We start from the raw sequence: 15,391 nt of genomic DNA, 5'->3' as shown, positions 1-15,391 counted from the left end.
TTAGAATCTTGTCAAGTATCTACAAAAGTTAATTTAAGTACAAACGAAATTTTACAAAAGCACAAGTGTTTTTAGTTTTCCTTTGAGTGTGTATTGTATTGTTAGAAGTCGGTGAAATTAAGTTCCATATGACTTTATTAACGTGATTAATTAAAAAGTATGATACGTATGTATTACTGTTAACTTGTCATACTTATTTCAGTAAAAATTATATTTATGGAAAATAATACAGCAATAGAGCAGCCACAGAAATAATATAAAGAAATAATAAAATTGCATACGCAGCCATGCATGGTAACGATAACAATTCAAAAATTTTTTTTTTAACTTGAACCAAAAGTTAAGTTTTAGATTAAAATGACTAAACTATTACTTTTACATAGAAATTAGAACAAGTTTGTGGTTTAAAACTGCTAAAATAGGTCAATATATAGTTATACAACGCCTGCATACTTTAATTAATTAGTTAAAGGCTTTTAAAACAAGAGACTATTCGGCTTTGACTGAAAAACTTGGTCTTCGACTTTAAACTGTTTTGTAAAATTTGAAAACAAAAAATTGCCTAAATGGGTAAGTAAAATAGGTTATCTTTTTTAAATTAAATTAACCAGCTTGGAGATATATAGGTCGTTTTTGAAAAAATTCGTGAGGAATTTACGCTTAAATATTTTATTAAACTATGTTTCATTGGTTTTGTATAAATCTTTATCCTTGATGTGGAAAGGTCAAATTCACGACCTAAACATAGAGTAACAACTGCTAACTGGACCTGGTCTTGAGTTGCCTTTGTCACTTAGGGATATTATTGTTTATAATTGCCAGATAAACAAGCTGCTGATTAAGCTGCAGCAGGAGTTTACTCTGTTTATAGCGCCTTACTCAAATGTCGTAACAACAGTTTGTGCTCTAATTAAAACATGTATTTTAGTTTAAAATAAAGTTACATTAAGAAACTAAACGGTTAGTTTTTATCAAATTAAGGTTCTGGTGGTTCAAAAAGTCACCGTAATCGATCATCTAGCGTCGACGATCGAGTACTATCTGTTCCCCATCAACATTCTAGTGAACATGTCAACGAATTAGTTAAAGGTTTGGACGTTTTACGAGAAAATCTAGATCTATGTGACGTCACTATATCGGCACAAGGTATGTAAACACGATTTATATAACAGGATTTAAACATATTTTAGTATTGGACTTAGGACTTTACTACAAAAGTTATTGGGTTTGATTCTTATTGCGCTTTTTTAGTACGTACTTAGTAACACTCTATCTAAAAAGAAAAGGGGCAAACTAAGACTAGGAAAAGATATAGAACCGTTTTTCTAAAAAAGGTTGTCCTTTTACATGCATTTACTTTATGTATTTTTCGGTTTAAAATTAGTTGGATTTTTATTTTTAGAAGATATTAGTAGCCCGTCAATCGAATATCCCGCTCATAAATGCGTTCTCGCGGCATCTAGTGGATACTTTCGTGACAAACTCGGAGTATCACGAAAAGGTTTTTGTAAGTTATATTAATAAATATTTTACTTATTGTACCCAAAATTAGAAAAGCATATTTGTTAAAATTTTACTTAAACTTTTATTTACAGTTCAATTATTGCTATTTAATAAAAAAGCGCCTTACTCAGGGGCGCCAAAGGATGAGAGCTGTGGGGATCAAACTCACGATCTCGTGTGATGTAGCAAGTGTTCTGAATACATTATGAAGGCTAAAAATAAATATTAAAACATTACATATTAAACTAAATACTATAACGGTTACTTGTGATTAAATTTAATATATTCAGCTTCAACTCAACTAAGTTTAACCAAAGTAAATTCGAATGAGAGCAACGAAATAATAAACACGGCTGAACCTCCTTCTACACAAAGTGAAAACATTAAAGAAAATATTTTGATCGATTTTAATATCGAAAAATCAGCTATGGAAGCTGTTTTAAGGTAACTTTAAAGTCTTTTATTTTTTGTTTACCAATATAGCAGAACATTTTCTTACATGATTTTCAAAATTCAGGTCTATTTTCTAAGATTTGCTGAAAAAACAAACCTGTAGATAATTTATTTTAATAAGAATTCGTTAATTTACAAATAAAATAACGAATACGTACACACATTTACGTTACCTTATGTTAGTTTTGACGAATACGTACACACATTTACGTTACCTTATGTTAGTTCTCAGTAAAAATTAGCCCTTTAATCTCGAAAAAAATTTATTACATATTTCAGATACATTTACTCAGCGGTGTTGGATGCAAAACCACATCAAATATCAAGTCTCTTAGAGGCTGCTGTGAGACTAAAAATTAAGTCTTTAAAACGAAGATGCTTGGCTGAAATACGAATCGGGTAAACGATTAAAAAAAAACACATGTATTATTGCGCTGGCAGTTTATGTGGGTCAACAATGTCTAACCATTGCCTAATGTGGGGCTCTTTATGTTAAGGTCGCTTAGCCTTATATTATAAAGGATAAATTACCATTTTCCATAATTTTAAATTTATTTTTCTTATAGATATTCACTCGAAAATTTTCAAACATATTTTCAACTTTCAAACAACTTGGACATTCCTGAATTAAGAGATTTTGTTTTAAGAAAGACGATCGAAAGTTTCGATGTATTTGTGGATACAAATTGTTACTCGCAACTTAGTGAAGCTGACTTGCAGGTATTTTGGCAGCGTGGTGTAGTGGAAGAACACTTGCTACACCACACATGAGGTTGTAAGTTCAATCCCCGCTGATATCATGCTGTAGCACCCTTGAGTAAGGTGCTATAAACGGTATGAACTCCTGCAGAGCCAATACTTAATCAGCAGTATAATTATCGGCCAATTATAATCTATAATATCCCAAACTGCCACAGGCAACTCGAGACTGGGTCGGAGTAACTGATGTTACTTTATGTTTAAGTCGCGCATTCGACTTTTTCACATCGAAGATAAAGATATATACAAAAAAAAAATACTGGACTCAAAGCGGCTGGCTATGGGGCGACTTGGACTTTTAACCTTAAGATTTAATTCAATTTAATGACTTTACTTAGTCAATAACAATTTCTGTAAGCTATTATATTTATTTACGGGAATATTATAATTTTTTTTAACAGAACCTTTTAGACAATCGTAGATTTAGTTTGACATAATATTTTTCTTTTGAGGATAAAGCTATAAATAAACACGTTAAGGGGATTTCCCTCTTAATTACGTCATAGTTGTGCGATTTTCTCAAATACGCGAGGGAATTACAACTCACCACAAATTCGATGATATTTTGTTCAAAAAGGTTTCTTAGTAAATTACTATTGGATTAAGATCATACTTTTAGGGATCATTTCTATAGTTTGTATCTTGAAAACGTCATTTAATGATGACAGAACCTCAACCTCGATGACGAGTTGTTGGGTTTGTTTCTGAGCATGAAAATTGGTCGAAAGTTTTCGGACTTTCCGATCTTTGACGATTGTTCTTAATTTTCTTTCGGGAAGTTTTTGAGGAAACAAACTCGTTCTGAGCGGTTGACTTAAATTTGTTTAAAGTTTTTTTTGTATACATCTTTACCCTCGATGTGAAACGGTCGAATAGCGACCAAAATATAGAGTAACATCAGTTACTCCGACCCAGTTTCGAATTGCCTGTGGCAGTTTGGGATATAAGATTATAATTACCGGATATCTATGCTGCTTTTTAAGTGCTGGCTCAACAGGAGTTCGTACTGTTTATATCGCCTACTCAAGGATGCTACAGCATGAGATTAATGGGAACCAAACCCGCGACCTTGTGTACGATAGGAGAATGTTCTGACCACTACACCACGCTGCCAGTTAAAACAGTTTTATGAAGTAGTTGAAATTTTAGCTAATTCTTGTTTGTAGAAAACAAAGTAGTTTTTGATTTGTAATGTTTTGTGTTTATAATAGAGTTAAACATTTAAGTGCATTCCATGTAGTAACGCACAGAAAAAAATTTAAGTTAACAACGTTACACCTATGGTTGTTAGTCAGTAAGTTAAAATAACAAGTACAAAAATTTCAATAATCCTACTACCGGACTATTTTACTAAAACAATTTTTACTGTCTGGTATATTTTGTTATATTAATTGTAAAATCTTTACTGTTTTTAGGAAATTTTAAATCATAGAAATGGAGTTTTATCTGATAAATGTGTTATTACTGAACTTCAAATGTTCAATGCAATTCTACAATGGCTTAAACATGTAAGTTTATTATATATTAGTAATCATGTTGGGTTTAATTTGCACTGCTTTAATGCTGTAGCACCCTTGAAAATGGTGCTTTAAACTGTATAAATTTATGTTAAGTCAACACTTAAACAGGAGCTTAATTATCGGGCAACTATAATCTATAATATCTCAAACTGTCAAAGAAACTTGAGACTGGGTTGGGGTAACTGATGTTACTCTATATTTAGACAGTAGAGTCACTTTTCCAGATTGAGAATAAATTAACAAAGAAATTGTAATATTATGTGTCATAATTGGGCAGCGTGGTGTAGTGGTAAGAACACTTGCTACACCATACATGAGGTCGTGGGTTCAATCCCCACTGATCTCATGCTGTAGCGCCCTTGAGTAAGGCGCTATAAACGGTACGAACTCCTGCTGAGTCAGCACTTAATCAGCAGCATAATTACTGAGCAGTTATAATCTATAATATTCCAAACTGCCACAGGCAACTCGAGACAGGGTCGGAGTAACTGATGTTACTTTATGTTTAAGTCGCGCATTCGACTTTCCCACATTGAGGATAAAAATCTACATATACAAAAAAAATTGCATTTAGTTTAAAAACACTAGGGAATACTACAGAAGAATTGGCAATAAAACTTTCAGCAATACTTAATTTCAATCATGTCATTTGGTTTCAACTATTCAATTTAAGCAAAACTTACGCTAATTTTAAAGTAATTTATGCCAGACATTCTGCAAAATTAAAGCTTTGGGTATTACTGTTTAAAGTTCATGATTCGATTTACATTGCTTAAATAAATCCACAATTGTTTTAAAGGTCACATATTAATGTCATTTTATACAAATATTACTTTGGACAATCAGATAATGTTTTTTTTGTTTTTAAAAATTTCCTTCAAAACTTTATTTAAGAAAAACTAGGATTGTTTTTATGTTGTTTAATGGTAAAAATATTTTAATTAGACCTTTCATATTGGTTATATTTAATGTTGTCTATCTCCATTACTCCGAAACTAAATTTCAAGCTATAAACTTTACCATGTAATATGTTATATCTTTTTTTTATTTGTTAATTAACTTAGTTAATTTTTATATAATAAATTTAAAGCTAAACTATATTTAGGATGACAAGGAAAGGGAAGAAGCAGCGATCAGATTACTTAAATGTCTTCACTATAGCAAAATACCTCAATCCACTTTAAATGGATATGTACTTACTCATGATATTGTTTGTGGAAATAAAGAACTAATTGGTAAAAAATGTTCAAATTTTTTTTGTACATATCTTTATCTTTGATGTGGGAAGGTCGAATGCGCGACCTAAACATAGAGTAACATCAGTTACTCTGACCCAGTCTCGAGTTGCCTGTGGCAGTTTGGAATATTATAGATAATATTTGCCCGATAATTATACTGCTGATTAAGTGCTGGCTCAGCAGGAGTTCGTAACATTTATATTGCCTTACTCAAGGATGCTACCGCATGAGAGCAGTGGGAATTGAACACACGACCTCATGGTGGTGTAGCAAGTGATCTTACCACTATACCACGCTGCCGGTAAGTTACATATATATGTGCAAATACAATTTTTAATATACTATATAGAACAATTTGTAAGAACATAATTATAAAGTAAAAACAAGTTTGTCATGTCTGTATTATCTAACAATGACTAGAATGTCTTTTTTTCCTTTTTTAGCTATCTTAATTAAACCAAAATATATAAAAAGACCAATATTAAAAGTTTTTTTAATTTTTTGCAGCCATTATAGAACCTATAGTTGGTGCAGACAAACGTCGAATATTAGAGCGATTAAAAAATAAAACAAGCAAAACAAACTCTGTGAAGAGCTTGGGTGGTAGCGATGTTGTGACCGTGCCACACCACGATTCCTTGGTTGTGACTGGTGGCAGGTTGTTTGATCAATTTACAAACCAGGTGAGTTTTTAAAAAAATTATTTATCCTCGATGTGGAAAGGTTGACTTTATGACCTAAACAAAGAGTAACATCAGTTACCCCACCCAGTATTGAGTTAACTTTGGCAGTTTGGGATAATATAGAGCTTCATAATTAAACTGCTGATTTGTTTTTAGCACAGGTGATTATATTTACGGCATATCATGAATAATGTCATGTTTTATGCTAGTGAATTTTTAAAATAGAAATTAAACATTTTTGCACATTTTAAATATTTAATCGGTTAATTACAAATAATTGGTTAATTATTTAATAAAAAAAGACAAAAATTTAAGACGGACTTCACAGATTTATTTCAAAATTTTTTATTTAATATTTATATTTTATTTTAGATTTTAAAACTAAATGAGAGGGAATGGTCTTGGAGAGAATTAAGCAGAATGCCCGTTCCTATTTCTCACCACTGTGTGGCAGCAGTGAACAACTTATTGTATGTGGTAGGAGGTGAGGATAATGCAAGCAGTGTTGCCAAAGGATTATCAAATATGCGGAGTTACGATCCTGTGGGAAATAATTGGGAAACACTGGGAGATATGCAGCAAGGAAGGTTGGATTTTATTATTTTGAGAATTTTTGTTTTAGTTTTAAAATAAAAACAAAAATTTGTTTTTGTTTATCAATTTAAGTAAACACCTTTTTTTATATTTTGTAAGATTTCAAAATTATATTAAATTTGTTTTTTTATTCTAAATTTGTTTATTTTTTTGTGTTGTTGTAAATAGTACATGACTGGCCGTTTTTTTTAATTTTAACATCTATATTTCATTTTTTTATAATTAGTAGGGTAATTGTTTTTTAATTTAAACCAATTTGAAAAAATGTGGTCAACTTTTACTAATACGATAAACAAATAACATAAAAATAATTGTATTTATAAAACAGAACTGTGATATTTCTATTCAAATTTTTGATGATTTCCGGATAAGTTATAATACTAAAAAATTTAAAAATTTTTATCTAAAATTCCACAATTTTTGTAGTTTTCAAATTTTTGTAGTTTCAACAGTTTCAAATTAAATCCAAAATGTTCAATTTATTTAAAGCTATGTAGTAAACAACATCATGTATATTATGTTGTATATATATATATATTTGAAAACTGTGCATTTTTATAAATATTTAAATTTTTCAGATCCTATTTCTATCTGGGTGCCACAGAAACTTTCTTGTTTGCGATTGGTGGAAAAGGTGGTCATGTGATTCGTAATTCTGTTGAGAGATATTGTTTCACAAACAAGAAGTAAGATTTTGTTTATCAGATATATTACATCTAAGTTAAGTAGGCTTATTATTAAAGTTTTTAATTTTTTTACATTTTTTATTAGACATTTTTTATAAACTCCTTTTTAAACCTTTTGTTAAGAAATACTTTTTAAATTCTAAAAGCTGTTCGCATAAATTTTTAGTATAACATTTATGAAATTTTTGTTCCTGGAAAATGCCCATTTAAATAGTTTTTTGCAACATGGGTTGATACTATGGTTTTGACATAAACTGAATAATATAAAATATACGATTTTGTTTATGTTAAAATGTTGTTTACGGTTTTTTAATAAATAGAAGTTATTTGATTTTCTTTACAATAGTTGTATGGTCTATAGTATATTTACCAATAATTGGCTATAGAGTTAATATAAAGTTTTCTAAGAAATTTTTGACAAATTCTTTTTTGACAAATTCTATAAATTTTAAAATTAAAATTACATTAAGATAAAATTTAAAAGCATGTATATACAACATTTTGTGGGGTTCTAAAAAAATGAAAACAATATACTTTTAGATGGGATTTTGCCTCCTGTTTAAAGCTTCCCAGATATGCCCATGCTGGTAGTGATCATAAAAATCATATTTACATCAGTGGTGGGGTGGTGAAGAAAAACTCAACAAGTGATCTACTAAGGTAAGTAGACAAATTATAAAAAAATTACAAAAATACAAAATAAAAAAAAAATTTAAACCAGCGAAGAATTATGGTTTAAGTTTAAATCCTAATGCTAGTATGTTGGAACATTTTTTAAATATTTATTCCTGTAAAACTTAAAATCCAAACCTAAATTTTTTTGAAGCATTTTAAAAAACTAGTCAGTAGGCTGCCGTATGGTTGGCATTTCAATTTGTAATGGTTTCAACTTTTAACAAATACTTGCATGTGAGAATTCATACACACACCACAAACAACATTTGTTTTTGTAGACTTCTAAATTCAACATACTTATATATACATGTAATGTAAAAATCACGCACCTTGAAGCTCCATTACTTATACATTTTTTTAAGACTTTTTTATTTGCTTGCGATACTTTGTTTATACACCACAAATAGCAGTTTTATTTATTTCAAAGAAAAAAATGATATGAACATTGATACATTTGTATATATATTGTCAACTAAGATCCATTATATGTAGATTTTTTTAAACTCTTTTTTGCCATCTGCATTAGCTTAAGTGCAACAATATTAGATGGTGGTATTTATTTTACTATATTATTAAGTCATATTTAATAATTCATAAAGAATTTTTTTGTGATAGTTTTTTTTAAATATTTTCTTTGCAGATTTGATCCTTACAACAACCACTGGACAACTTTGTCCTCAATGCGATCCCCACGAAGTCGACACACGATGTCCTCAGTAAGAGATCGAATTTATGTTCTTGGAGGTGAACTTGAGTCATTGGGTGTTGTACAACAACCCTCCATTGCCCTCGAGTGTTATACTCCGCAATGTGACCAGTGGCACACGATGGCACCAAAGATCAATTTCCAAGTAAAAGTTTACATTATTTATTAATCACATTACAAACCTAAAATTCGTATCTATGTGCTTACGATAAGTAAAATATAACTAATTCTAATTATATCAACATGATATTATAATCAGTAGCCAAATAATGCCAGTAACCAGATTTATTTATTGTTGTGATTTTTTCTAATGCACAAATAACTTTATTGGGATCATTGTATAAAATGACAATCTAAAATATAAGATGAATTTTACCCTGTTGATATATCCAATCCGTATGATGTTTAGACTAAAGGCCCGTTCACACGGCATACGCAACGCAACGTAGTGTAAGATTTCGCAACCATTTAAAATGAACAGAGTCGTTCACACGTATGAAAGTTTGCGAAAGTTACGTAAGATTTCGTAAAGTTTTGTAGCCGAAGCAAAATTTACGCAAGATTTCGTAAGCGGTATACTTTTATTTGATATTTTGTATTTGTTAATCCCTAGAACTCGTAAAATTACGTAACGCAGCGCAACGCAACGCAAGCTTGTCGTGTGAACAGGCCTTAATGCTACAATCTTTACCTAGTTATATATTAGTAAAAACTTTCACAAAATATACAACATTTTTTTTAATATCCCAACAATATTTTTCAACTGCTAGGGGGAAACAGAGAGTTGCTGTGCTGAACTTGCCGGACTAATCTACATCATTGGTGGCAGTCGAACATCGGTTGTAGATCATCGATATGAGGTCATGAGTTATGACCCTGACAATGACCTCTGGAAAGGTCAACCCAAACTACCACGCAGACTACGTGGGGCCGCAGCCACAATGATTAAACTTCCTTAAATAGTGAGTAAAGTGATTGGATCATGTAAACGAAAGTTTACAACGCTTTTATACACGCACATACAATATAGCGTGACGTCATCAGTACATTAATATAAAGGCCAATTTATTCCAAAAAAATCAATTTTTTTAAATCAAATTTTAAACTTATCACTATACGTGCAGTAGTCTTAAAATCACATTTTAAAAATATTTTTGAAAATTATTAATATATATAAAAGTTATGGCACTTTTATTAAATTTTGGACAAAACCCGAAAATGAAAAATAAACATTTTATTTGATTCGTTTTGGTCTAACTAATATTCAAGATAAAATAATTTTCAAAAATATTGAGTAAAACAAAAGTTACAGCACTTTTATATATGCGCCATATAAGGTAGCGTGACGTCATCTGCATATTAATATTGAGATAAACTTTTTTTGGAAAAAATCTAATTTTTTAAATCAAATTTTGAACTTATCAGTCAGCGTGCAGGGGTCTAAAAACCATATTCACAAAATATTTTTAAAAATTATTAATATATATAAGAGTTATGACAGTTTTATTAAAATTTGCACAAAACCCGAAACTGAAAAATAAACATTTTATTTGATTAGTTTTGGCCTTACTAACATTCAAGATAAAATCTTTTTCAAAAATATCAACTAGAACAAAAGTAACAGTACTTTTATATATGCGCCATATAAGGTAGCGTGACGTCATCTGCATATTAACATGGAGATAAACCTTTTTTGGAAAAAATCAAATTTTTTAAATCAAATTTTGAACTTGTCAGTAAACGCATAGTAGTCTAAAAACCATATTCTTGAAATATTTTTAAAAATTATTAATATATATATATAAAAGTAATGACACTTTTATTAAATTTTGCACAAAACCCGAAACTGAAAAATAAACATTTTATTTAATTCATTTTAGCCTAACTATTATTCAAGATCAAATATTTTTCAAAAATATCCAGTAGAACAAAAGTTACAGCACTTTTATATATGCCTTATGCGTATTTCAATTACCTTATAATAATGTTGTTTTTTTAATTTTAGGTAAGAAGATAAGTTACCATAAAAAAGTTCGCCATTGAGCTATACCATCTTCAGGCAATGACCAACATCTTAGAAATTGTATTTATATTATTACGCCCTAATACGTTTACTTATTTGTTTTGTTAAAGTATATATTTTTTTTTAATATTGCGATGTATTGTATAATACATAGTTACCAAATACTCTTGTGTTTTTAATACGTTTCGGTGGTTTAACTCACTAACGCGCCAGACTTGTAATCTTGCGCTCTGGGTTCAAATCCAGCTTTTGTTTCTTCAATAAATTGATGTGTTCGCAAAATAAATATATTGGAAATCTAAAATCTTATCTTACCTGGATTTAAACCATTAGACTTTCCACTCTCATAAAGTCGCCATTCCTACTAGCCTACAATAAAGTTCTGTAGAATACATCTAAAATACATATTTAAGCAATCAAAAAAAATTATGACACTTTTATTAAATTTTGTACAAAACTCGAAACTGAAAAATAAACATTTTATTTGATTCGTTTTGGCCTAACTAACATTCAAGATAAAACATTTTTCAAAAATATCAACTAGAACAAAAGTTACAGCACTTTTATATATGCGCCATATAAGGTAGCGTGAAGTCATCTGCATATTAATATTAAGATAAACTTTTTTTGGAAAAAAATCAAAGTTTTTAAATCATATTTTGAGCTTATCAGTCAGCGTGCAGGGGTCTAAAATTTATATTCTTGAAATAGTTTTAAAAATTATTAATATATATAAAAGTTATGACAATTTTATTAAATTTTGGACAAAACCTAAAAAAGAAAAATAATCATTTTATTTATTTCGTTTTGTCCTAACTAACATTCAAGATAAAACATTTTTCAAAAATATCAACTAGAACAAAAGTTACAGCACTTTTATATATGCGCCATATAAGGTAGCGTGACGTCATCTGCATATTAATATTGAGATAAACTTTTTTTGGAAAAAAATCAAAGTTTTTAAATCATATTTTGAACTTATCAGTCAGCGTACAGAGGTCTAAAATTTATATTCTTAAAATAGTTTTGAAAATTATTAATATATATAAAAGTTATGACACTTTTATGAAATTTTGGACAAAACCCGAAAATGAAAAATAATCATTTTATTAATTTCGTTTTGGCCTAACTAACATTCAAGATAAAACATTTTTCAAAAATATCAATTAGAACAAAAGTTACAGCACTTTTATATATGCGCCATATAAGGTAGCGTGACGTCATCTGCATATTAATATTGAGATAAACTTTTTTTGGAAAAAAAACAAAGTTTTTAAATCAAATTTTGAACTTGTCAGTAAACGAATAGTAGTCTAAAAACCATATTTCCAAAATATTTTTGAAAATTATTAATATATATAAAAGTTATGACAATTTTATTAAATTTTGGACAAAACCCGAAACTGAAAAATAAACATTTTATTTGATTAGTTTTGGCCTTACTAACATTCAAGATAAAACATTTTTCAAAAATATCAACTAAAACAAAAGTTACAACACTTTTATATATGCGCCATATAAGGTAGCGTGACGTCATCTGCATATTAATATTGAGATAAACTTTTTTTGGAAAAAAATCAAAGTTTTTAAATCATATTTTGAACTTATCAGTCAGCGTGCAGGGGTCTAAAATTTATATTCTTGAAATAGTTTTGAAAATTATTAATATATATAAAAGTTATGACACTTTTATAAAATTTTGGACAAAACCTAAAAATGAAAAATAATCATTTTATTTATTTCGTTTTGGCCTAACTAACATTCAAGATAAAACATTTTTCAAAAATATCAACTAGAACAAAAGTTACAGCACTTTTATATATGCGCCATATAAGGTTGCGTGACGTCATCTGCATATTAATATTTAGATAAACTTTTTTTGGAAAATAATCAAAGTTTTTAAATCATATTTTAAACTTATCAGTCAGCGTGCAGGGGTCTAAAATTTATATTCTTGAAATAATTTTGAAAATTATTAATATATATAAAAGTTATGACACTTTTATTAAATTTTGGACAAAACCCGAAACTGAAAAATAAACATTTTATTTGATTCGTTTTGGCCTAACTAACATTCAAGATAAAACATTTTTCAAAAATATCAACTAGAACAAAAGTTACAGCACTTTTATATATGCGCCATATAAGGTAGCGTGAAGTCATCTGCATATTAATATTAAGATAAACTTTTTTTGGAAAAAAATCAAAGTTTTTAAATCATATTTTGAGCTTATCAGTCAGCGTGCAGGGGTCTAAAATTTATATTCTTGAAATAGTTTTAAAAATTATTAATATATATAAAAGTTATGACAATTTTATTAAATTTTGGACAAAACCTAAAAAAGAAAAATAATCATTTTATTTATTTCGTTTTGTCCTAACTAACATTCAAGATAAAACATTTTTCAAAAATATCAACTAGAACAAAAGTTACAGCACTTTTATATATGCGCCATATAAGGTAGCGTGACGTCATCTGCATATTAATATTGAGATAAACTTTTTTTGGAAAAAAATCAAAGTTTTTAAATCATATTTTGAACTTATCAGTCAGCGTACAGGGGTCTAAAATTTATATTCTTAAAATAGTTTTGAAAATTATTAATATATATAAAAGTTATGACACTTTTATGAAATTTTGGACAAAACCCGAAAATGAAAAATAATCATTTTATTAATTTCGTTTTGGCCTAACTAACATTCAAGATAAAACATTTTTCAAAAATATCAATTAGAACAAAAGTTACAGCACTTTTATATATGCGCCATATAAGGTAGCGTGACGTCATCTGCATATTAATATTGAGATAAACTTTTTTTGGAAAAAAAACAAAGTTTTTAAATCAAATTTTGAACTTGTCAGTAAACGAATAGTAGTCTAAAAACCATATTTCCAAAATATTTTTGAAAATTATTAATATATATAAAAGTTATGACAATTTTATTAAATTTTGGACAAAACCCGAAACTGAAAAATAAACATTTTATTTGATTAGTTTTGGCCTTACTAACATTCAAGATAAAACATTTTTCAAAAATATCAACTAAAACAAAAGTTACAACACTTTTATATATGCGCCATATAAGGTAGCGTGACGTCATCTGCATATTAATATTGAGATAAACTTTTTTTGGAAAAAAATCAAAGTTTTTAAATCATATTTTGAACTTATCAGTCAGCGTGCAGGGGTCTAAAATTTATATTCTTGAAATAGTTTTGAAAATTATTAATATATATAAAAGTTATGACACTTTTATAAAATTTTGGACAAAACCTAAAAATGAAAAATAATCATTTTATTTATTTCGTTTTGGCCTAACTAACATTCAAGATAAAACATTTTTCAAAAATATCAACTAGAACAAAAGTTACAGCACTTTTATATATGCGCCATATAAGGTAGCGTGACGTCATCTGCATATTAATATTTAGATAAACTTTTTTTGGAAAATAATCAAAGTTTTTAAATCATATTTTAAACTTATCAGTCAGCGTGCAGGGGTCTAAAATTTATATTCTTGAAATAATTTTGAAAATTATTAATATATATAAAAGTTATGACACTTTTATTAAATTTTGGACAAAACCCGAAACTGAAAAATAAACATTTTATTTGATTAGTTTTGGCCTTACTAACATTCAAGATAAAACATTTTTCAAAAATATCAACTAAAACAAAAGTTACAGCACTTTTATATATGCGCCATATAAGGTAGCGTGACGTCATCTGCATATTAATATTGAGATAAACTTTTTTTGGAAAAAAATCAAAATTTTTAAATCATATTTTGAACTTATCAGTCAGCGTGCAGGGGTCTAAAATTTATATTTTTGAAAAAGTTTTGAAAATTATTAATATATATAAAAGTTATGACACTTTTATGAAATTTTGGTCAAAACCCGAAAATGAAAAATAATCATTTTATTTATTTCGTTTTGGCCTAACTAACACTCAAGATAAAACATTTTTCAAAAATATCAACTAGAACAAAAGTTACAGCACTTTTATATATGCGCCATATAAGGTAGCGTGACGTCATCTGCATATTAATATTGAGATAAACTTTTTTTGGAAAAAAATCAAAGTTTTTAAATCAAATTTTGAACTTGTCAGTAAACGCATAGTAGTCTAAAAACCATATTTCCAAAATATTTTTGAAAATTATTAATATATATAAAAGTTATGACAATTTTATTAAATTTTGGACAAAACCCGAAACTGAAAAATAAACATTTTATTTGATTAGTTTTGGCCTTACTAACATTCAAGATAAAACATTTTTCAAAAATATCAACTAAAACAAGAGTTACAGCACTTTTATATATGCGCCATATAAGGTAGCGTGACGTCATCTGCATAATAATATTGAGATAAACTCTTTTTGGAAAAAAATTAAAATTTTTAAATCATATTTTGAACTTATCAGTCAGCGTGCAGGGGTCTAAAATTTATATTCTTGAAAAAGTTTTAAAAATTATTAATATATATAAAAGTTATGACACTTTTATGAAATTTTGGTCAAAACCCAAAAATGAAAAATAATCATTTT

At 28.3% G+C, this 15,391-nt stretch overlaps 1 protein-coding gene and 1 non-coding gene across 2 annotated transcripts; both read left to right on the top strand.

Moving 5' to 3' along the window:
- Positions 1-566: 566 nt before the first annotated feature.
- On the top strand, positions 567-10,916 carry LOC145742303 (kelch-like protein 26). Its single transcript, XM_082560089.1, has 15 exons — positions 567-570; positions 982-1,146; positions 1,403-1,507; positions 1,794-1,947; positions 2,236-2,355; positions 2,523-2,676; positions 4,131-4,223; positions 5,341-5,470; positions 5,981-6,156; positions 6,529-6,743; positions 7,329-7,436; positions 7,977-8,096; positions 8,752-8,962; positions 9,588-9,779; positions 10,823-10,916. Exons 1-14 carry the CDS (start codon positions 567-569, stop codon positions 9,774-9,776), a joined length of 1,944 nt encoding a protein of 647 aa, XP_082416215.1. The 3' UTR covers positions 9,777-9,779; positions 10,823-10,916.
- LOC145740812 (small nucleolar RNA U3) lies at positions 3,319-3,525 on the top strand. The gene has a single exon (XR_014280922.1). It is a non-coding gene; the product is annotated as a small nucleolar RNA U3 (small nucleolar RNA).
- Positions 10,917-15,391: the final 4,475 nt, after the last annotated feature.

The sequence above is a fragment of the Corella eumyota genome, chromosome 1 (genome assembly GCF_963082875.1).
Source record: "Corella eumyota chromosome 1, kaCorEumy4.1, whole genome shotgun sequence".
Taxonomy (NCBI): Eukaryota; Metazoa; Chordata; class Ascidiacea; order Phlebobranchia; family Corellidae; genus Corella; species Corella eumyota.
The sequence above is the reverse complement of the archived record's forward strand: the minus strand, read 5'-3'. Positions and strand labels throughout refer to the sequence as shown.